Below are 24,115 nucleotides of genomic sequence, written 5' to 3'. Positions count from 1 at the left end.
TACACTGTATTTATTCTATTCTAGAAGTCTAAAAGCAAGTAGGCAAATATATTCAACATCAGCTTAAATTATGGGTGCAAAACAACATCCCCTGATTCAATATAGTTTGGTAATTCTACATAATTATGAGCATCCAATTTCCAATCTCCCAATACTGCCTATAAATAATTTCATCAATCTGTCAGCCAATCTTTTAAAAAGGTTTCTACTTCCCTATCCTTTTGCTGAGGATCTGCTTTCTTTTGGATCCCTTCAAGCAGAGAGAAGATGGGACCGTGAACCCTAGGGGTTTCAAGTTACATGATTCCAGAACCTGTCATGTCCGAGTACAGTTCAAATACTACAGTCTGTTGAAAAAGGATCAGTGCTGGGATTTATCAGAGCAAATTCTAAAACTGCAGTATATGTCCATATTTCCACTTTGACAGTTAATTATTTAGTGAATGCTATCAATAAAAAATACATTTTCTGTACGAAGTGAAAGAAAGGGAAGTTTTAAAAATAATTAAAACAACCACAGTTCCCTGTGGGCAATAAATAAATGTGTACAAATGTAGCCTTAATTATTGGAAGTAACAACATAGCAAACGGTTGAACAAACAAGCCAAACTGAAATCTTTTGACCTTCCTAAGAGTATAACATTGAGCAGGTGCCTTCAGTGGCGAAGTGTCCTCCAATACTTTTGTCATGTAGGTTCCAGCAGAAAAGGCTAGCAAAGAAGAAACACATACTCTCTGGGGAAATGTCCATTGACCATAATTTTTTGTGCGGCTGCACACTCAAGTTGCTCTGCTCTCAACACGTTCTATGAAACTTTGGATAAATCATGCCCTTTTAATGAAACGGTGGTAAAATGAAGACTTAGTGCTACCAAAAACAAAACGAACAAAATCAACAGAAGGTGTTCAGACAATCCTGAATCAAGACAGGTGACCAAATTTACAAGGAATCCAAGTTAAAAATTGCTTGCTGTATAGGATAGATTACTTCTATTTACTTTAACATGCAAATTTATAATATATGATATATAGAGAATATAGTGAACTGCTAATGCCTAGAATATAACCATCTATCCAGCTAATCTCTGCCTTAACTTTGGCATGATTTTTTTTACAGTTTTGTTTTAAAATCCCCATTTGAATTGCATGCATCACACGCTGCACACAGGTGCCCCTCCCAACCCCAATGTCCCCACACACTTTAAGAGCAGATGTCAGGCAGGCGATTGTAAACATTGAGCCACCCAGATTTAAAAATAACATTAACAAAGATTTGTTCTAAATCAATACATTAAAAAAATAATTCTAAAAATGCAATAAAACTGCATTTTCTCTTTTCTTCTTCGTGTTTAAAATCATCCCATATTTTGAACAATTGAAAAAAGCCTTTAACACTTCCTAAACCTACTACTGCCCCAAGTCCTTCCCACCAAAGAATCTATATTTAACTGCTTTGAGATGGAAGAAAGGATCCTTCCCTGCTTGAAAGCTAGACAAACTCCTTGTAAGAGACTATTCTTGCTTTCTCTTGAAACCAAAAGGAGGAAGAAATATGCTTTATTAGAGGCCAACATTTTTAGGATAATCCATGATAGCTTGAAATTTCAAATCCAAAAGGGAACAGACCAATAAACCCATCCTAATTTCTTATGAGGAATAAAAAACAGCACCTTTCTTGTACAAAGATTTCTAATAAACTCCTTAAAACTTATTACAGTAAAACTACCTTGAATTCTTGATAATATGCCTTTAAGAACTGAATCAATTCATTTCCCCACAATTCTCTATACTTCTTCCTTATATCTGAAAAAGGATATAGTTTTAATTTAAGAAAACTTTTCTTGTGTAAAAACTTTAATCCTAATTGATGTTGCCTTTCATAACAGAAGAACTATTCTGTTCTAGAATTGTACAAAACAGCAACACCATCTTTCATCTATTATGCACTTACAAATACTTCAGTCCCATCTTGGGAAGGGAGTCTAATAAAGCCTCTGCAATGACCATTTTTTTGCTGTGGAAAAGGAAGGATGACAAAATCATGAGATTGACTGTACCCTTTTCTTTCTCTGCTTCCGTTCACATAATAAAAGAATCTCACTAGATACATTTTTAATCATTTTGGCTAATTATGACTTTCTAGAAGCAGTTGTTCTAGGCCTTGGAAGACTTGTGGCACTCAGTAGGAGTTGGAATCTGCGACCCTCTCAACTACAAATTCTACAGACCCCTCTGGTCAAAGAGATGAAAACAGATGTAGCCCCCAAACATCTGGAAAGCTTCAGAGCGTTCATGTGGATTTTAAAGCCGAAGGATAGAGACTACAAACTCCCAGTAGAAAAGGTAAGCTGAACATAGTCAATGCTCTTAAAACTACTGATTGTTTTAAGCATTTTGCAAAAAAAAAATATGGATCTTTTTTCTTAGCAATTCTATTCTATTAGCAATCACAAAAAGTGATGTAAGAAACAATCATCAGTAACTTAAATACTGTTACTTTAAAAAATGCAAATGACAGTATTTTTGGCAGGGAGGAAATAGAAGGCACTTATTCATAGGAATCAATAGGCCCCCATTTGTCCCAAGAAGCAGCAAATAAATACTATAAAATTCTTAAAAGAATTTGAAAGAAACATAAAAGTTTTTTTTTTACAAAACCTAGTTCAAGAGCACAAACTCCGATTCATGATTAGACCTACTTTTGATCAAGAAGATGATCCAGTTATTTAACAACATCATTGCCCCGTAATTCATTCTTTGAGTAAGATTTCCAGGAGACTGGTTCAGCTTTAACCAATTCATGCTGGGAACTGCTTTTAAAACAGTTAAAAAGATCTGGAGTTTTAAAAACTTTGAAAGATTCTCTGTGGTCAGAATGCAGATTCACTGTTAGCTTCAGGGTGAAGATCCCCCGGAGGGGTGAAAATGCCAGCTGTCATATTATATATCACTTGTGCTCTACCAACTACTATGATTACTTTGCTTAAGTATAAATAATCTAGCAAGATGGAAAACAAGCAACAAAGCCAGAATGAGGTTACATGAAGCTGTTAGGACAAGGCTATTCAACTGCTTATATGACAATACTTCTGTTAACCATCCAGAGCCTTTCTGCTTAACTTTCTATATTCCTTTATTCCAGCACACAGTTCTGTACATTCTTCTTTTTTCTATGTAGCCAGTGCCACTGTCCACTTGCAATGCTGTTCTTCAACCTAGAATTGGAAACCCACTTTTCACTCCTATATATCTCTATGCTCTGAACCTTCTCCAACATTCTTAATCCAGTGTATCATATGCCCAAGCTTTAGTAGCTTTCCAATCTGCCATTTATTTTTCAAGATCAATTCCTCTAGTAAATGAGCAAAAATGCTGCACAACAGTAGCAGAAAAATCAGTGCTTGTCACTAAGATAAAAACTAAGTTTGATCTAAACACATGACATGAGAATTCTACTGCAACTGTCCTGATGCAGTTTCATTAATCAATTATCATGATTTTTACACTATACCTTTTAGCCAATAGACCTGGTGGAAACAGATGTCTAAGGGCTGTTTGTGTTCTGCACCTGTTTTATTCTTGCTTTTAAGCATTTCAGGCTTTGCTTGATTCTCAAATTTTGCCATAAAAATTACAAACTTTTATCATTACTTTCCAAAGTGGTTTTAGAAAACACACTTTATTCTTCTCCAACCTTCTTTATTAAGTTTATATGCCACCCTATCTTTTAATTCTTGGCAATTCACAATTAAAATACAGTAAAATGACATTTTTCTAATATCCTGACAAATGTTCGTGTTTATATTTGTATCTTCATAGAATTAATAAATTTGAATCTGAAGACCTAAATGATTCCCAAGTGAAGCTTATTTATGTTTCCCACATTAACTGGGCCTCAAAGAAAATGGATGTTAATATTTGGTTGATAGTCATATAGAACATACTATGCATATTACTGAAACATGGAAAACCAAAATTAACTGTGACCAACAAATCTTGAAAACCAAAGACAATTTTATAAATCAAGAATAAATACTGGGTCTAAATGTCCTCACTTATTTCACTGGTAGGCCAATTTAATTTATCTTAGCTTTCTATCCCTATTAGGTTTGATCTAGAGGGATTTTTAAAAAAAAGAATGATGTTTTTCTAATCAGGAGCCAATATTTGTTTCTGGATCTCCTGACTGATTTAACAGGATATATTTTGCCAAAATTATTATGACCCAATTTGGACATAGGATACATTTCCAAATTGGTTCAAGGTATCTTTCATAGAATGTTTTTGAATTGAAAGAGATTTTCAGAAGTTACCTTAGTGAGTAAAATAAAAAATTCACCACTGAAATGAATCTAAATAAACTTGTTAAAGGAATTCATCTTGAAAGCTAAGCATCTTTAAGTATCCCTAATGAACTATTCCTCATTTCTTTTCACACACCCTTCTTCTGGTTTCACCTACTGCATTTCTATAAAACCTTCTAATAAACATTCCTTATTGCCAACTTGTTCTTAAGCCATAAATTCTCTTTCAGCTCACTGCCTTATTCTTGCTAGCTCTTCACCTCTCCCTTCCTTCCTTCTTCCTATCTTCTCTCATATGTTTCCATATAACACATCCAAAACAGTATTCTTCCTTGCATAAATCCTATGCCTTGTAAGGTGTGTAAGTCAAATTGACTTTTTTCAATTTCTGAAAAATACCTTAATAGTCATAATTAAAGCTGGTGGAATATTAGTGTGCTATACAATGCAGTAACCATAAGCCAGTCATCTGAACAGAGGATCTACATCTTGTACAAACAATTCTCTTTCCTGAATGAAGACAAATATATGTGTCCTAGAGGCTCCAGCACTAGTCCAAAAGCTCTGAAGACAAAACCTCTGGTCCCGATGACTGATCCAAATTCGATCCTGCAATTCTGTTTTCCCTCCCACTTCTTTGACACTTTGCAAATGGTCAGGATTTATTTTGAAAAGCACTGCATTTGTATAACATGCATATTATGCATATATTTTCCAGCAAGCTTTGTATGTTCATTTTCACTGAGAAAACCTCAGCAAGGCCCATCTGATTTCATTTTAACCTGTCTCTAACAACCAAGACCTCCACACGCCAAATTTGAACATATGGCTCTACTAAAGCTTCTTCTTCCTCCACTGGTTCTGCCCCTGGCTCCTTCAGTCCTTCCAATGCAATGGCTTCTTTCACAAAATGGTCAGGATGTAATGAATGTGGAACATATTATCTCAGGGTGATACCAGGCTGGATATATCTGAAATAGCATAATTAGCAATGCACTTTCTTTCCAGCCCTACACAACTAAAGCCTCCTGATGAGGATAAAACTGTGTGGGGCCTTTTCTGGCCTCTCCTTTGCCACAATATCCAAGCTTTTGCTAGTAGGAGAAAGCAGGAAGAAGTCATCTTCTGGACAACATTTAGAGGTTCAAGTTGCATATCAGCCCCAGAACCTTGGAAAAGATACAAATTGGAACTGCCTGAAAATAACTTCCTGACTCACTTTCAAAACACTCGGGCCAACTTTTCATTTCCAAAGTTTCCGATGGCTCCGACTGCCTGCTAATTACAGAACAACATTAGTGACTGAGACACCTTGGTTCCTCTGGCATGCCTCCATCCACTTGTTAGTGTTGGCCCGTTTAAAAGGTGCCTTTGGATTTTAAACCACTGGAATCCTGTCTCTCCTTTCTTTTATCCTGTGGAAAGCGTTACAAAAGCAGCTCAATTCTGAAATAAAAGGGAATGGTACTTCCTCCGTTTACTGCACCTCCTTGTTTAGGACCACATCTATGCTTGCAGATTGAGCATCCATACAGATGCTGCTGTTCAAAGTCTGTGATCTCACAGAGCAAACTGAGTTGCTCCTCAACTCAGTTGCTACTAATTGAGAGGCTAAACCAATCCGTCCCCAACAGATCAGAGGCATAAATTAGTGGCTGTCAAATTTTGTGGTTTTTTTTTTTTTTTTTAAGAATCTCTTATGTTAGAGATAATTTGGGATGACTCTATTTTTAATGGCTTTATTGATGCCAGGATTATCTTTAAGTTCTGCTTTTCCTTTTCTTAAATACTGGAAGAAAATGAAGAAGCATTTATCCTAGCACCAAACATGCACTTTGGTAATAAAACACCAATGACAAAACTTTGTTCACACTCAAAAGAGGAACCCTGAGATCAAAAAGAACCAAAGAGGGAGAATTTTTTTTACTTTAACTGAGTAACTCTTGGGCAAGAATCTAGCACACATTTCCTTTCCAGGGAAGAAACCCCACCCGCAAGCCCTAAGAACAAACAAAACCAAGACGACTGCAACTGCTAAGCTCAGCATTTAAAGCAGCAGCCAATTACTCTATCCCCGCCCCCATTTTTCTTTAGCAAATACAAATCCAAAAACACAGAGGAAAAAAAAATCAAACAAATAAAGGACATGTAATAACGCAGAGACTGGTGAACCGGGGCAGCAGGCAGCCCACAGCACCAGAAGTTCAAACTTAATAAATAACTTGTAAAAAAAATATCTTTTCTATTTTCCTTTTTGTGTTTTGTGTCTGTTCACAGTGCGTGAGCAAGCGTCACTGTTGCATATCCTCAAGTCTCTGGTCAGAGTAGAGAGAGACTAGCAGGGAGCAACGCTGTCACTGGTGGCAACCCCAATGGCGGATGCTCAAATCCCAGAAACATACAAGCACAGGCTGAAGAAGTACTTTCTCATCCAAAGCGTTGTACATCTGGGCTGTCTGGTGCGGTGCCTGGAATGCCAAAGGCCCTGAAACTTAACCACATTCCAGGAAGACCAGACTAGGACCCATCTCTTCCTGGCAATACTGAAGAAGACAAAATGGTCACAGGTGACTGAGCAGGTGAAGCAAATAATGCATGCCACTGGAGAGTTGTTCTAGTGAAGGCTGGTGCTTGTTGTGGTGCTCCCTCTTTTAAGATCTGGCAGCCAAGGACCCCTTCTCTGATACAGCAGCCACACTACATGGCTACCTGGTGAAGAAGGGCAGGTGATGCTGGCTGAGGATGCTGCTCGTGCGGGGTGACTCTGTCTTAGCCATGACATCTTTGAACCAGGATGCCACATCCACTTCCAGTGTCTCGTAACGCTTGATGAAGTTGTGTTCCTGTAAACAAGGAAACAGAATGTAGTTTTTCCCCTTCTGTTCCTAAAAGCCTGGGAGAGCAACTCTAAATGGGACTTTGAGGGGGCGGGGAACCACCTTGGTACCATGTCCAAGAATTTTACAAGATACATCAACAAATTGCAGCTTCCTGCAATAACACCAGCAGAACTGCAAAAAACTGCACTATTCGGAACATCGTATATTTTAAGAAGGTACTTGGTTGATACCTAGAATGCTGGTAGCAAACCATATCAACCATTAGCACCAGTCACTGGTATTTGTGATGCATTTTTGAATGTTCAGTTGACTGAGTTTCATTTAATGAATAAAGTATATAATAATAACAATGATACACATCCACACACACATAATTCTGCAACAAGTTCAAATTGTTTTAAGATTAAAGTTGACAGAGTGCCCACCCACCCCAGCTATTATATAACCATTCATATTCACACAAAGTGTTGTATACTCACAAGTAGCTTGTTGTACTTTGGTCTCTTTCTGTGATCTTTAGTAAGGCTAGAATAATAAAAACACACATTCAAACCACATTTTCCAACTGAATTTTGCTTAACAATAGTTAAAGAGCACCAATATTTCTTATTTATGTAAGTTATTCCCCTCTAAATTTGCTACTTAAGATAATTAAATCCATCATTATCCTGGCACAACTGAAGCCCAATTTCCACATCTACCCTCTAGTAGTTGTTTTCAGCTCAATGAAGGAGTCCCTTCTTATTCTGCAATTAGCCAAGACCCTGGCCAAGGGAAAAAAAGAGCAGGAGCCATGAACAGGTTGAGAAAGAGAGCAGAAACTTGTGGAAAGGCCCAAAATTTGTGCAAAATGAGCTGGAAGGCTGGGATGAGATTTAATTTTATGAAACAATGATAAAGATGCTTGAGTTCACCTTTTCACAAAAGCAAATCACCAGACTGACCAAATAAAACCGTGTCAGTGATTTATTGATTTATTATATATTAAGTTTGCCCTATTCCAAACAATTCTTGGTGATGTACAACAAGCAAGAAACAATAAAAATTAACATAGATGTCCAGAAGAGAAAAACATGCATAATGACAAAAAACAATCTACAGGGGCTCAAACACCACCCAACCACATGGCCTGGGAGCAGAACCAGGTCTCAAGGACTTTTAGAATATCACCAGGATGGGAATCATTCAGATCTCTGTGGGTTACTATTCCAAAGGACAGTGCTATGACAGAGAATTTAAACTTCCTGGGTCATGATAGGGCTGGAGTGGGCCCATTTTCTACATATTATTAATTCTAATCGTTGCCTCCAGAAATTATTGACTACTCACAGTAAGTTGTTTAAGTTTTTGAGACAATCTACTCACCAGTCTTTTACAAAGGACTGGAAATCCACGGAAAATCCCGTGTTATTTGGAGAAGAGGAGGATCTTCCTGCAAAACCTTGGTGAGGACCTCAAAATCTGTTTTGCAGTTCTTGTAGGGAAACTGCCCTGTAGCTAACTCAACCTGAATTGGAATGTGATGTGAAAAGAAATGCCAAGTATTAAAAGTTAAAACAAATTAGCAAAAAATATCACCCTCTCTTGCAGTTTCATTTAATAGAATCAGTTTTAGTACACTATGTCATAAGGTATTTAAAAAAAAATATCATTTGCTGTTTCACTGGGATATCGTATATCATCTTCACATGACGACTAAGGCCTCTCCTCTATCCAACTGGCTGAAATCCCACAATATCACTGAATCTCATAATACTATCACAACCATCCTAAGTCACAAAAGTGTTATGTAATGTTAGTCTTAAGTTCAGCTTTCTTCTAAGATATTTTTAACTTCGCTTTTGCATTCTTTATTTTAGAAAGAGAAAATAAAGCACTCTAAAAACTGCTACCATCTACTAAATAATAATAACTGTGCACGTCAAAAATTATTTAAGTATGTTGAGAATCTAGCAAGGCTTAATTAAAGCTTTGGCATCTAAATGGGCTACAGAGAAGATCTTTGAGGAATGTGGGCAGCCTGCAAGCTATCGATTGCCCATTTGCCATATCAAAAAACAGTCAAGAGTGTTCAACTTACCAGGGAAATGCCCAGGCTCCACACATCTGCACGGATATCATAATCGGGTTTTGAGGGATCAGGAGATCTATTCTTTCAGGCTAAGAACAATAAAAAAGCCATTAAAACAACTGATTGCATATTTCTTACCTGCACTTAGGAAATAACCCTCAATTATAGAAACAAAATAAACACTGAAACTACAATTGCATAATAGTACAGTACATTTTCAAAATCTTAGGCCATATTCTAATGGCAACTCTATATAGATGTCCTGTGAATCACACACCAGATGTGTGATTCTGATTCCAAAGGGACATCCTCAGGCAGAGATATACTGATATAATCTAAATGGGCCTGGCCCAGAATACTGTTGAAAAAAAAGCCCATTAAGGAATTGATATGGCAAACAAATTGGGCACATTGTATTAAGATTACAAAATTACAGCAAGATCCCTGAAGATATTTCCTAAACACTTCTCTAATTCTTACCGCCATATATGCTGCACAACCAGCACTCCGGGTTTTGGCTTTTGAATCTACCAGCCTCCCACTGATCCCAAAGTCACACAACTTGATTTGCCCCCTGTCATCCAACAAAATATTGGAAGGCTTCACATCTCTATGAATGACACCATGCTTCTCTTTCAAATAATAGAGGGCTTTCACAATCTAGGGAGAAGAAAAAGAATCAAAATCAGTGCCGAAGAAATGACTCACTGTAAAAAAAGTAATGTTTGCATTTGTTTAGGATTAGCAAAACTCAATATCTATGAAGATATTGCTATTTGGAAAGCAAAGGTTAGTCACTCACTTGGAAGATTATGTCATTATGTAGAATACTGTGTTTCCCTTACATAACTTAATACACTGAAATTTATTATAGCATAATCTTTTATCCAGATACATCACAAAACAAATGTCAAAGTTATTATTAAAAAAGGTGTGATACATATGTGAAACTGTACCTTTAGTATTTCTCCTTGGTAGGAGAGATGAACAATCTCCGTACACTGATTTTATTCAGTTTTATTCTGATTAAATAATCTCATTCAAATTGACAACTGTAGCCTAAACATTGAAGCAGACTTAATTGTCGTAAACCAGTTTTTTCCCCCTCAATGTTAGGTTGACTTTTTAAGTTGTCAACTTCCATATTGCCACTCATTAATTGGCACTTCCTCTAAGCTGCTCATACAGCCTTCATGGGTGCGTGGGTGCCCCCGCACATGCACACATGCACCAAGGAATATTTTAAATTCCAAAGGAAAATGTATCAGGATCATTAGGAGGCACAAAACAGTTTTAACAATATTAAATCTAGAGACCTGTAAATATTTTTTCCCCAAACCCCTGCACTTACGTTTACAAGCAGCATACATTTTAATTTTTTTACCAGAGGTTATCGACACTCACCGCCACAGTCATCTTTCCCAAGATCCTCTCAGGGATGGGTCCTTGAATGCGTTTTCTTCAGCTTCTCTGCACATGTGCCCATTAGCTCCATGGCTATAAAAACATCCGTCTAGGGACAAAAAAGGGGAGAAATGAAGGGAGATATTGATCAAGTTAATCATATTGCATTTTTAAAATGGAGTAGACGGAAGCACTGGGTTCACTTACATTTGTGATGAAAGTCCCAAAGCACTGAACAATATAGGGACAGTCATGACTCTTCAGCACCACATCCAGATCCATTAGGATACGTTTGTTCTCTTCTTTGTTACCAGAACGACGCATTTGCTAAGGAGAGGAAAAAAGGATGGGCACACCTGAGCAAGGAGGGTAGATAAAACTTTAAAAAAAAAATGTACTGTAAACGCCATCCCTCATGGTGAGCGCTTCTGTTATTTATCCAATGATCATCACTATTTTCTATCTAAAAACGATGTTTATTGTAAATCTCTTCAACCTATCTCTCCTTTCTCAAAAATAACAAATCATACAAGCTATATTCAAAGTGAGTAAATTCCTGCCATTTCAATCCTGACTTCTTATTCTTTTAAGAGTTTTGTGTTCCAAGAGTTTTGAGTTTCCAAACTCAAGTGTATCTACCTCACCTTCACAGCTATAATGTGTCCTGTCTTCTTGAAGCGCATTTTCCACACTTGTCCACACGTCCCACTACCAATCTCACCAAGGTTTTCTAGGTCATGGATTTCAGCTTGATATCTCTGTGAGAAATGAGGACATGTAACTTAGACGCAAGCAAGTATTAATATAGGGAAGATTGAAAAAGGAAAGACTGTTTTATGGCAACTTTTAGTGCAGTCAACTGTTATGTTGTCCAGGCACAAAGTATTTTAATCTACTGTGTATCTCTTATCTCTTCCTATAAAATATCCTTTATAAGCCACATTAATTTGCCGATCTAAAGTGGAAATTCACAGCAGAACTTTGAAATGCCTGTCTGAAAGCTAAAATTAACTTGATAAATATATTGCATGAAAACAAAAAGAATAAGATGGACAGCCACAAATCCTATATCCAAGAATGCAGGTTGTGTCACATAAGATCAGACTATGAAGTTCCTTATCACGATTTTCCAACCCCAAATGTGATCAGCTTTAATCAGTTACTGGGCTGGAATACTTTGTCTAGAGCAGGGTAGATGAATTCAACCTACCTGACCTCCAATGGTCAAATAACCGGTTTGCTTCATGATCTCCTGCAGTTTTTGATCAATCTCTATGCTAGGAAGGGAAAGAAAGAAAAGCTAAAGAGCTTATGGCAGCTTGTATCCTTGACATGGGACTTATCAACACACACTCTCTGCGGAACAAATACTACAAAGAAGTATACAAAGTCCTAATATGAAGCTCCCATGCTCAGCAACAGTATCTGAATAATTATGTAAAGAAGGAAAATTCTATAAAAATCAGAAGTAGTTTTGCATTCAACCCTCTTGACAAAATCAGCCAGTTCTACAACAAGCACTCTAAATCATTCCCAGCTGTAAGAAGAATGCAGATGGTCATGAATGTTTACTTAATAAGCAGCAGGCCCAGTTAATAAACTGACACACCCTTTCAGGGACAGATGCTTTTAAACATCTTGGGGCCTAATGCAAATATTACACCAAATACAATAAGCTGCATTTCAATGCATAGGAAAAATACTTTACTGAAAACATCTTAAGATGAATTTGAAAGATCTGCTTTTTACATTCTGTCAAACGTAAGTCCTTACAGTACACATTGCCCACTATGATGGCATTCTGACTATGGCAAAAATTACGTTTTGTAATGACTTGTTTGGTTCTAATCTCATTTATGAGTGGTGAATATGTAAGACACAGGGAGTCAGCAATGGCTGCAGCAACATATAAAATAAATTACTTTCAACCCTAGGAAGAGGACAACAAAAAATATTTACCAAAGAAACATGGATTTGTCCACATACAATAGTTACCAGGAGTCAAGAGTGACTCAGGGGCAATCAAATCAAATCATCAGCAATCAAGCAATAAGCAACAATGCTGAAATATATGAATGGTCAGCCCCCACTCCAATATGCTGTTACTGAACATCATAATAGCACATGATTGCAAATTCTTCTGATATGGTATAGTTAGACCATCTGCATACTGCCATACTTGTTACATACATTTCCATTTCATTAAACATTAAAGCAATATAAAAGCTGTGCTGTTTCAAAAAAAAAAAACGTGTGTGTGTGTGTGTGTGTGTGTGTGTGTGTGTGTGTATGTATGTATGTATGTATGTATGTATAAACCTGTGCTATAAACAGCTTCCCCACCCCCATCCCTTCTTAGTAAATTGCCCTCCTCTAGTTTGAATATAAGCCTAGAAACTGTGTGGCAAAAGTTCTTAAAAACATGGAAAAAATTAAGTGAGTGTTCTACTACCATTTGGCTACTTTACTCCAACTGTGCTTACCTCTCCATGCTCCTGTGCATGAGGAATGGCGGCTGAGGAGAAAGGCCCAGGATATTTCGAGGGCGTGATGGATGTGTGTGATGTTGGGGTGAGTTTTCCAAAGAGGGGGAACGGCTGCTACCATCGTTGGCTAAGGGAAGCTGCAATGCTGAGAAAGAAGAAGAAAGTTAGACAAAGAGTTAGTAGCTCACTAGGAATTCCTAGGCTGGATCATTTTGCCATGTTAAGATGCAATGGGTGTGAATTCCTAGAAGTGTATTATTATCTTGACTTCTCACTTATCAGGTTAACATTGTCATTTCTAAATATCAAATGCTATTGCTCCTTCTGCCCAGTAAAACCCATGTGTGCAAGCTGGACATTTCAACTACATCATCGTGAAAAGGGCTCTATCTTAGTCAAGATTTTCTTCTATGCTGCTGCACAAATCAGGCAGACCAAATATTAATTGCAAATAATTGTAAACAATGAATGCATTCGTTATATTATCTGCTTCCAGATTTTGTTTTTCCTTTGAAGCAAACGGATGATTGTTCAAAATTTAATTCTAAAAACTTCTACTTAAGTCTCTGCATATTGGGATTTTGTAGTGGTTTGAGGGAGGGGCATTTTCTTTTCCATACTGTATGCTGTACCAGGTCTCACTAGTTTAATAATAACAATAGCCTCGGTGGCGCAGTGGTTAGAGTGCAGTACTGCAGGCTACGTCAGCTGCAGTTCGGAAGTTCAAATCTCAGTAGCTCAAGGTTGACTCAGTCTTTCATCCTTCCACGGTGGGTAAAATGTGGACCCAGATTGTTGGGGGCAATAGGCAGACTCTGTAAACTGCTGAGAGAGCTGTAAAGCACGGTAAAGCGGTATATAAGTCTAAGTGCTATTGCTTTTAGATATGGTAAGGGTAGATATTGTAAGGGTTTAATGATATGTTTTTAGACACACCACGCACACGCAGTATTTGTTATGTCTATAAAGCTGTCCATTCAATATTCTGGGAGGAGAGAAAAAAAACAACAACCATATATGTAACCAGCAGCCATGGTCATCTGAACCATTCACATAACCATTCAACAGACTCTGTCCCAAATTCTGACTCCATGTGCAGTGGCATAATCTGGTCTTCAGATCTGTATAAAAAACACCAGGTTTGGGACTAATCTAATCCCCAGGAAATGATGTTACAAAAAGTGAGTACAATGACAGAAAAAGGTCTCTTCTGAATTCCACCTAATGACATTCTTTAATAATGTCTTGCTGGATCTGATGGGCTGGACAGACACAATCAGGGAGAGAAAATCCCTTGAATTACTCAAACTAATCACATTCAGGGCTTATAAGTAATTACCATCACCCAAAATGAACTCAGAGGGACACTCATAACTAATGCATTGAGTAGAGATGATAAGCATCAATCAAGAAGCTGACATAATGAGCTCACATGACCTGCCTTGTGGAAAGATGGACAAACAAATGTAACTAGACCAGGGGTATCAAACTGGTGGCCTATGGACCATCTACATCACACCCAGGCCACAGCTATCCCAGCTTATGAAAGGAAAAAACATTACAAAACATCACGTGACAGCAATGTGCAGTCGCGAGTTTGACACCCATGGCCTAGACCAGTGGTTCTCAACCTTCCTAATGCCACCCCTTTAATATAATTCCTCATGTTGTGGTGACCACCAACCATAATTTTTTTTCGTTGCTACTCTATAACTATACTTTTGCTACTGTTATGATTGTAATGTAAATATCTGATATGCAGGATGTATTTTTATTGCTATAAATTGAACATAATTAAAGCATAGTGATTAATCACAAAAACAATATGTAATTATATATTGTGAAATATTTATTTCTAATTACAAATAAATGAAATTTTGTCTTGAAGCATGGTGTAGCATAGGTAACAGTCTTAATATAACAACAGTAAACTACATTGCTACATTTTGCGACAGTATGCATAAAAAGCCAACGCTCAGTGCAAAGGTTGAGATTGCTTTTTTCTCACTAGGTCAGAAATTCTCGGGGCAGTCTTTGCAAGAGCACAACGAAGATCATCTTCCACAACAAGTCTACTTCTATATTTAGACTTGGTAACCAACTGGAAAACCCTGTTTCACAAAGCTATGTTGTTGGAAATGGAAGAAGGAGGCGTAACACAATCTCAGAAAGAACAGGATATGACTGCAAACACTTGATCCAGAATTTTGTAACTGGCATTGTAGAGAAATCAGAAATCAGTTCTCGCTGCATCACTGTTAATAAGGTCAATTAACTCCTCTTGTGCTATCTCAGGAATATCTTCAACCTTGACTGTGAATGGGCTTCTGGCAAGTGCAAATGGGGTATTAGGTAGATTTGGAAAGTACAATGAAATTTTGTCCGCAAGGATGTGCAAGTGTTCTTTCACAGAAATTATCATCGTAATCCTTTTGTCTGGTTCAATGTCATGTTCCTCAAAGAAAGCAGATAGGGCAGGCAACATGTAAATTTTTATTTTCATCCCATTTTTTTTTTGGCCAAAACTGAAGTTTCATTTGGAATGATTGAATCTTTTCAGACAAATTGAGGCATGTTCATTTGGTCCTTGCAGTGATAAATTTAACTCATTCAAGATGGCAAAGATGTCAACCAAGTAAGCTATTTTCTGCAGTTCACTTTTATCACTGAAAAGTGCTTCGAACTGCGGTCTTGCTTTTGATCAAAAAACATTTTGAGTTTATCACGAAGCTCGACAACCATCTCAAGTAAGCTATTTTCTGCAGTTCACTTTTATCACTGAAAAGTGCTTCGAACTGCGGTCTTGCTTTTGATCAAAAAACATTTTGAGTTTATCACGAAGCTCGACAACCATCTCACTTCAGTGTGAAATAGCAGAGCATTTTTGGCGCATCCAACTCGTTGCACAGCTGTGAAAACAGTTGACTGTTTAAACTGCTCGCCTTTACAAAATTGACACAACTTATGTTTTTCATTACTTCTTGTAACTCTTGTGGCAGCGTCTTCGTTGCTAATATTTGTCAATGAATCATACAGTGAGTTCCGATGACTTTTGGTGACTCATTCAATACCAAACGTTGAAATCCAGATCGACATCCTAGCATAGCTGGAGCACCATCTATGCAAACACCACAAACCTTTTCTCAAGAGATCTTATGCTCTTTTAGAAATGAACCAACTGTGTCAAACACATCACGTGCAGTAGTTGTTGTTTCAAGAGGTTTGCAAAAAAGAAACTCATCTTTAAAGTCGCCATCATTAATATACCTCACGTAAACCAGTAACTGTGAACAGTTTGCAACGTCTGTAGATTCATCAAGCTGGATACTAAATATTAGAAGTGGAGCAGATTTAATTTCCTGGATTACCTGATCAAGAATATCAGCAGACATGTAATCTATTCTTCTGTGGACAGTGTCGTTAGATAAGGAAATTGCACTCAATTTTGTAACAAATTTGTCTCCGATCATAACTCAAACAATGTCTTTGGCCACTGGCAACAGCAAATCCTCAGCAATGGTGTGAGGTTTCATAGCTCTGGCGATTCTTTGTGCCACCAAATATGAAGCTTCAACAGCTGCTACATTTTGTTTATGGTGCTTGCCACCAGTGTCAGTCTGGCTTTCTTGAGTCCATCAGCTTTGCTTCCAAAATAGTTGGTATCCTTGCTGGCAAAGCTCGGATGCTTGCTATCAAAATGGCATTTTCATTTGTTCGGCTTCATAGATTCGGCTGATAGAACTTCACAACAAATAACACATTGCGGTTTCTCAATTGTATTTATTGAGGTAAAACCATACTGTAAAAATCCTCACTACATTTTCTTTTCCTAACGTTTTTCTCTACACACGATCCACTGTCATGGGATGGTTTGCTAATGAAAATAATATAACAATAGCTTAAATAATACAAAAGATGATACATGGCATAGTTCAGTCAATACAGTTCATTAAAGTTTCCTATGATTTACCATTCTCTGTGTTGTTGTTTTTTACATACCTGTTGCTATCACAAGGGGGCAGTATTCACATCAATCATAGCTGAATATAAAAAGACCAAATATAAAAAGACTGACCCTCAACTTTGCCAGTCAGTCGTCCCCCGTTACTTAAGGCAGGACTCCCTCTGGGAAGTTTAAGAGCAGGCTTCTGGTTCTAAGTGGAAAGAGTGTCTTTCTTTTAAAAAGAAAAAAGGAAAGAAAAAAACGAAACAGCCGCCAATTTTTCCTTTCTCTTTCTCTCTTTCCCTCTCTCTCGCTCTCTGTCTCTCCCTCCCTCCCCCATCTCTCTCACTCTGTGTGTCTGTGTGTCTGTCTGTCTCTCACTCACTCACTCACTCACTCACTTAATCATTCACTTTGGTATAGAGTGGTGTTAGTACCTCCCTTCGTCTTGATTATCCCTCTGTTAATGCAGTTTAGGATTGCATTGGCTTTTTTGGCTGCCACTGCACATTGCTGGTTTGACCCAGTCTATATTTTTACTTTTGTTTTTTTCTTGCCTAAATGTTAACACTTCAAAGTAATCTTTATCTATTAAACTCTCTACTCTCATTTTTCCCCTGGTCTTCTTTGGGGCAGCCTCTCAGATATTGGAAGACTGCTATCATATCACCCTTAAGTCCTTCTTTTCATTCAACCCATACCCAGTTCATGCAACTGTTCTTCATATGTTTGAGCTTCCAGTCCCCTAATCATCTTGGTTACTCTTCTTTGCACTTTTTCTAGACTAGAGTCTCCACATCTTTTTTAGAGGCAGCTCGTAAATTTTGGGTCTGAAAAGAATCACATCCTGGAGGCTGGACAACCTCGGCTGCTATACAACCATACACACACATACACAGAGACACACAGTGGCTTTATTCCCACAGCCTCCTTAACTAAGTTGCCTGCAGCTGCATTCACAAACTTGCTTACCCTCCTGGATGGATCTTCAACCTGGTTTGGGGTGTTTGCAGGAGTGCTCTTAACCTTGGTGGTGGTGGTAAGCTTAACCTTAATTTATTGGGCAAACCTCATGCATTGTTTATTTTTAATTTTTTTAAAAAGTTTTTTTTTCTTTCAAGTTTATTCACAAATATACACTCTTATAATTACCATTAATTATATCATTATCATTAATCATTTATCATTATTTCCTTACAATATATAGAATACAATTTGGGTCACTTTCTTGCCACTCCATTTTATTTTGCAACAACCTTGCTCCTTCCATCTTCTCTACCTCCCTTCTCTGCCTTCTTCTTCCCCTCTTTCCTCTCCTCCTCCTCCTTCTTACCCTCTCTCCTACTCTTACTTCCCCTCCTTTGCTTCCTCTGCTTTACCCTTTCTTTTCCCTCCTCCTCCTCCTTCCTCCCTTCTTCTTCCCCTCTTTCCTTCCCTCCTCCTCTCTTCTCCCTCTTACCCTCTCTCCTACTCTTTTTTTAATATAATTTTTTTTATTTTTGAATAAACACAGACAAACAAAACCAAAAAACACCACAAAACCATCTTCCATTACAAATTGTAGAAAGTGTGTCAAATTGGTTACAAAAAACTTTCGTGCATCCCTTCCACAGTTCACCTATAATTCATATCAAGTTATATATTTGAAATCAAATATTATATATATATTACTACATCATACTTCATTTGACTATAACTATTTTAACATCCTTTTATATAAAATATTTCAAAATTTAAAGAAAACCACATAATGGCATTCCGTTAACTGTTTCCATTATCATCTGGTAACATTACATCTTTATGACATGTTCTAAATAAAAAAATGATTATATTAATAACAAAGTTTCTAGACCTCCTTTTTTAATCATTGTTTACAATTTATATCCAATTTCCTTTTATCAAACCAGTACATAATACACATTATTTTTAACTAAAATTGACTTTTTTATTATAAGCTTTCATACATAACAGAATTTCTAAACTTCCTAGTAGTAGTCACTACTAGTAGTCACCATTTGCAATTTATATCCAATTTCCTCTTATCAAACCAATACATATGTATACATTGTTATCATTATCAATTACCTAACTATATCCATTATCACTTCATTTATCTAACTATATCCATTATCACTTCATTTTTTACAAAATGCTCTAAATTTAACTAAATTTGACTAATTTTTATTATATGCTTTCTATATCAAGCTGTGTCTTTCCAGTAATAATGCAATCTTATGTCTTTTGCCATTGGGAATAGTCTTCTGGATGTTTCCTTAATAATTTGTATGGACTTCTCTTGGCAACTTGTTGCTTGTCGCATATCTTATATAATCTTGAAACCCTCCATTTGCTTCCTTAATCAGCTTATCTTTGGTTATCAATAGTGCTTCTGACAAAATTTCTTTCCTTAGATCCATCAATTCTTCTCTTTTTTCTTACCTTGAAATCTGGGGTAGAGCTCCTGTCCATCTATCTCCCCTTTCCGTATTCCACTCTTTCCATTTCCAACCACGCTCAGTTCACTGTTGGTATCAACAATTATCTTGTCTCTTGTTCATTTTTCCCTTCAGTTTTTAGGACTCTAGCCTCCACTTTTTCCTTTGATGAACATCTTCTATTTTTCCATCAATTTTTAGTGTTTTACAATCTATGTTTTCCAATCGCTTCTCAATTTCCTCTCTTCTAATAATTTTTGAATTTTAAACATAATCTTTTGCAATGTTAAGGTTTCTTTTTGATGTTGTGCCATTCTTCCAACTGGTAAACACTGCCACTCTAGCATTCAAAAACTTTTTATTAGATGTGATGCAAATTCATTTATAATCTTTCAAAACAAGGCTTTGTTTTCACGTCTCTCCAGCTGCCAATGAAGCTCCCAAAGTGCACCTGTATAAACAACCCATGCTCTTCTCCTTATAAACAAGCTGAAGAACCTTGAAGTGCAAAGTCAAAATGATCAAAGTGGGGGAAAAAAGGGCAATGTTTCCAGGACTCAAGCCTCCAGCCTCCAGCCTCCAAGTGGCAGTGTTACTTCCTTTCCCTCTGATATTACAACCCTCTTTGTATTTCTTTTATATCTTCTTTATATTCCAGGCTTAAAAGAAACAAATTCTTAAGTGAAGCAAAATAGAAAAAAAACCATCCAAACCAGTATTATAAAGAGAAGGATTTTAATCCATAGGTAAAAAAAGAGGTAGAAGAAAAACTAAACCATTCACTTTAAAAAAATAGGAAATATTTGCAAAAATTCCATCCATAAAAGAAAATTAAAAAGGATAACACACTGTCCAATGTAGCTTAATTTTGCCGCTTATTTTCTTCTGTTTCCAAATTTAATTTAGCTTTAATTATTTTGGGCAGTCTCTTTTATAACAATAAGATTTCCTCACCAAATGGACACACTTTCTCTTTCCGCTTTCCTCCCATTCCGGAGCTGTCCCAACTTCAGCAGCTTCTGTCGCCGGCAAGAAGAGATTCTCTTGGTTCAATCAGGGACTTTGTGATGTCCCTGAGACTAGCAAGACATACTCTTCTCTGTCACCATCTCTTTGGGACGGTTTAGGTCCAAAAGGACCGTCCAGCGGAGCTCCAAGATCGCACATCATGTCATTGCAACGTCACCTCCTGTCCCCCCTCTCTCCTACTCTTAATTCCCCTTCCTTATTTCCTCTGCTTTTACCCTTTCTTCCTTTCCCTCCTCCTTCTTCCCCTCTCTTTCCTCCCCTCCTCCTCTATTTTCCTCCTTCTTACCCTCTCTCCTACTCTTGATTCCCCTCCTTTACTCCCTCTGCTTTACCCTTTATTCCTTTTCCTCCTCATCTTTCCTTCTTTCCATTGTTGCCCTTGCTTATTTACTTTCTCTGATGGGTTCCCAGGGTGGCATTTCAGGAAACCCAACTTTATATTTTCATACATATCATTTTCTCTGTTACATTTTATTTCTAATAATAATTCTTTTTGTATCATTTTTCAAATTGTTTACTTGCATTGCATTTTTTTTTGCTCTTTTCCTTAGTGCATGGTTTATGGTACTTTTAGCAAACAGGTTTTCATTGTGTGAATGGGACCAATTCGGGCTCCTGAGCTTGGCTCTTGATGACAGGTCTAGTTGTGGATTTAGATATAGTTAAAAGTACCTGGCAGCGGCGTGGAAAACATAGCCGCACACATTCTCCACACAATTACAGCCCAGAGCAGGACCTAAGCCCCTTCCACCCTCACAGGAACACTTTCCCTCCATTGAAGTCTCTGAGGCTAATTGTACGTGTGCGTGCGCACTTATGTTTTTTACGGTGTGGAGCCGTGGTGACACTCTGCGCGGCCACGCCAGAGCCCATCCACGGGGATTTCAAGGAATGCGAGGTGGAGTCTAAACTTTTGAGTGCATAAGTGTTTAAAAAGCTAATAAATTAGGACAAAATAACTGAGGAATTATCATTCAATTTCAATTAACTCCAGAAAGAAATCTTCCCTGGCTAAAATGGCTAAAACATTTAGAGCAGGACTGTCAAACTCCCAGCCCACAGGCTGGATACGCCACGCCCTGGCCACGCCCACGCTCAGGTTAGCAAAGGGGGGGAAAGTCCTGATACATCACGTGATGCCACTGTGACGATGTGAGTATGACTTTAGAGAAAGTTCCTTATATCTAGAAAACAAATAAATACATCTACGCTCAATATTACCACCAGTTTGATATAGAAATTAACACGTTGTCGTAGAAACCAGGAGACTGTGAGTTCTAGTCCTGACTTAGGCACAAAGCCAGTTGGGAGACCAGTCACGTCCTCTCAGCCGTAGGAAGAAAGCAATCTTGTAAAAAAAAACCTGCAGGAACTTGTCCATTGGCTCAATATGTACATACAAAAACTCTTAACAGACCTAAATGTATCTCTATCAATGAAGAGAAGGAATTAATTCAACCTGAAATTTAAAAAGTCTATATAAAGGAAATAAACGAATGGAACAGAATGCTACTAAAATTCAAGGGACAACTTTTATTTTAACATCAGAAAAATAAAAATGAAAAGATAAATGCCAAAGGATAAGCATATTAAAATCTTGCTCTTGGCATGCCCCTTTCTGACCTTAGCTACCTAGTTAGCTACCTTTTTTACTTGCCATCTGCTTATTACTTAAATTTCCACTTTCTTCATGTGAACATTCAAAGTCCTATTCATATTCAATGAAAATACTGCCAATGTAGTGTTAGTCCAGTGGTGGGTTTCAAATCCCGTTCCAACTGGTACGGTTGGAATGGGCCCGGCGGCGTCCTCATAGACGCGTGCAGCGCATGTACATTCATCTTATTATCTCAGCAATGCTCCAGCTGCTCTGCGGAGCATCACACAGGAGCTGTATGTGCCATGCACATGTGCGGAAACCCAGAAGCCTTAAAACACAGGTAAGGGCTTGGGCCCTCCAGAGCACCGTACCAGAACGGTATCCAGTGCTCCGGGCTGGCTCCGGTATGCTTGTCCCAGGGCGTACCACTTGCAACCAACCACTGTGTTAGTCCAATATGACTTTAAAATGTGAGCACATTGGAAGTTCCAGTCACCACACCTCAAAAAGAACAGAGTTGAGAAAAATCAGAAAAGAAGACCCCAATCAGGACATTGTAGAGACATTGATTTTTTTTTTAGCTCTAAAGAAAGATAAGTATCTATAGCCATGATGGCAAACCTATGGCAGGCGTGCCAGAGGTGGCACGCAGAACCCACTCTGTGAGCATGTGTGCTATTGCCAGGTGCTCTTCTGGTTTCTGGCACATGCATGCATGCTGGTCAGCTAGTCTTCGCGCATGCTGGAGCACCAGAAACTGGAAAACCAGGTGGCAAGCATGCACCAGCCACCTGGTCTTCAGGTTCCCGGTGCACATGAAGACCAGCAGGCCAGTGAGCATGCGCACACCAGAACCAAAAGATCAGGTGTGTGGCAGCACTTGCACACCAGCCATCTGGTCTTCAGGTTTCTGTTGCTCCAGGCACGCACACATGCGCAGATGCGCGGGTTCCAGTTTGGTCACTCGGTGCCGAAATTGTTCACTATCACTGACCTATAGCCTCTATATTATTGAACTATAAACCACAGCACATAAAATTTTACAGAGATTATTTTTGTTTTCTTTTTTGTAATCTATGTCTTGTGGGGTTTATTGAAAGAAATTGAAAAATCCTGTTGAAAACCTATAAAAGAATGTAGTGGAGACAATATTCCCCACCCTGCCCACTCAAAAAGATCAATGCTTTGGAAAGTCATCTCTTCCTTGATTCCCTTTCACATATTTTCAATAACATAAGGAATTGTCAACTTAGCTGGTGCCTATAATTAAGAAGCAACAATTTCCTTCTTAAGCAATTATTTGTTGTCCATGAATGTCTAACATGGGGGTAAAACCAATTAGATGGTGTTAACTACACTAAAAATGAAATTATAGTAGAAATGTAACTGACCTTCACTACTTCTATCTTTTTAACATAAAAAAATGGCTCATAGAACCAAGATCAGACCTTGAAATGGAAAAGAATATAAGTAACAATTTCTAATTTAGCCTCTCCATTCAAAAGACAATTAAATGTTGCTATAAGTTCAAGATATATGTAATAAAGTGTGGGTTTTTTTTCAAAGTGTTTTTTTCTTACATGCCTTATTTTGAAACAATATTTTTAGGTTCACATAGCACAAGAGTCACAATCTTAGCCCAGCATATAATGTGAATCCAGTTCATAAAGTTATTATTCAATGCACAATATCAATCCAGAAAACTATGTTGAATAAACCTGAGATAATCATGACTAAGCCTATCTAGCAAATACAATCCATATGAGGAAGTTTCAACTGAATTATCTTGACTGAAACCCTCTGGGACGCAACAGGTTTGCCTCTTGTCCTGTTCATCAGATAGCACGCTCATAGTAAAAGCAAAAGGCTGTTAAGCATAACGTACAGATCACGGGGAGGAAATATAATTAGACCCTCACTGAAGATATTCTGAACGTTAATTCATAAAATCTAGAAATTTTTAATGTCTGTGGAAACGTAATCAAACAAATCTAACTGGTATT

At 37.7% G+C, this 24,115-nt stretch overlaps 1 protein-coding gene across 1 annotated transcript in view; it reads right to left on the bottom strand.

Annotated features, from left to right (window-relative positions):
• Positions 1 to 233: 233 nt before the first annotated feature.
• MAP2K7 (mitogen-activated protein kinase kinase 7) overlaps positions 234 to 24,115 on the bottom strand; it is a 39,689-nt gene continuing 15,807 nt past the window's right edge. The window contains 13 exon segments of the mRNA XM_032209507.1: positions 234 to 7,147; positions 7,624 to 7,669; positions 8,510 to 8,561; positions 8,564 to 8,651; positions 9,225 to 9,289; positions 9,292 to 9,304; positions 9,696 to 9,875; positions 10,620 to 10,673; positions 10,675 to 10,728; positions 10,827 to 10,946; positions 11,264 to 11,377; positions 11,830 to 11,896; positions 13,103 to 13,250. Coding sequence (XP_032065398.1) covers positions 7,010 to 7,147; positions 7,624 to 7,669; positions 8,510 to 8,561; positions 8,564 to 8,651; positions 9,225 to 9,289; positions 9,292 to 9,304; positions 9,696 to 9,875; positions 10,620 to 10,673; positions 10,675 to 10,728; positions 10,827 to 10,946; positions 11,264 to 11,377; positions 11,830 to 11,896; positions 13,103 to 13,250 — 1,139 coding nt within the window. The 3' untranslated portion in view covers positions 234 to 7,009.

The sequence above is a fragment of the Thamnophis elegans genome, chromosome 2 (assembly GCF_009769535.1).
Source record: "Thamnophis elegans isolate rThaEle1 chromosome 2, rThaEle1.pri, whole genome shotgun sequence".
Classification (NCBI taxonomy): Eukaryota; Metazoa; Chordata; class Lepidosauria; order Squamata; family Colubridae; genus Thamnophis; species Thamnophis elegans.
This window is presented reverse-complemented; position numbering and strand designations above follow the sequence as displayed.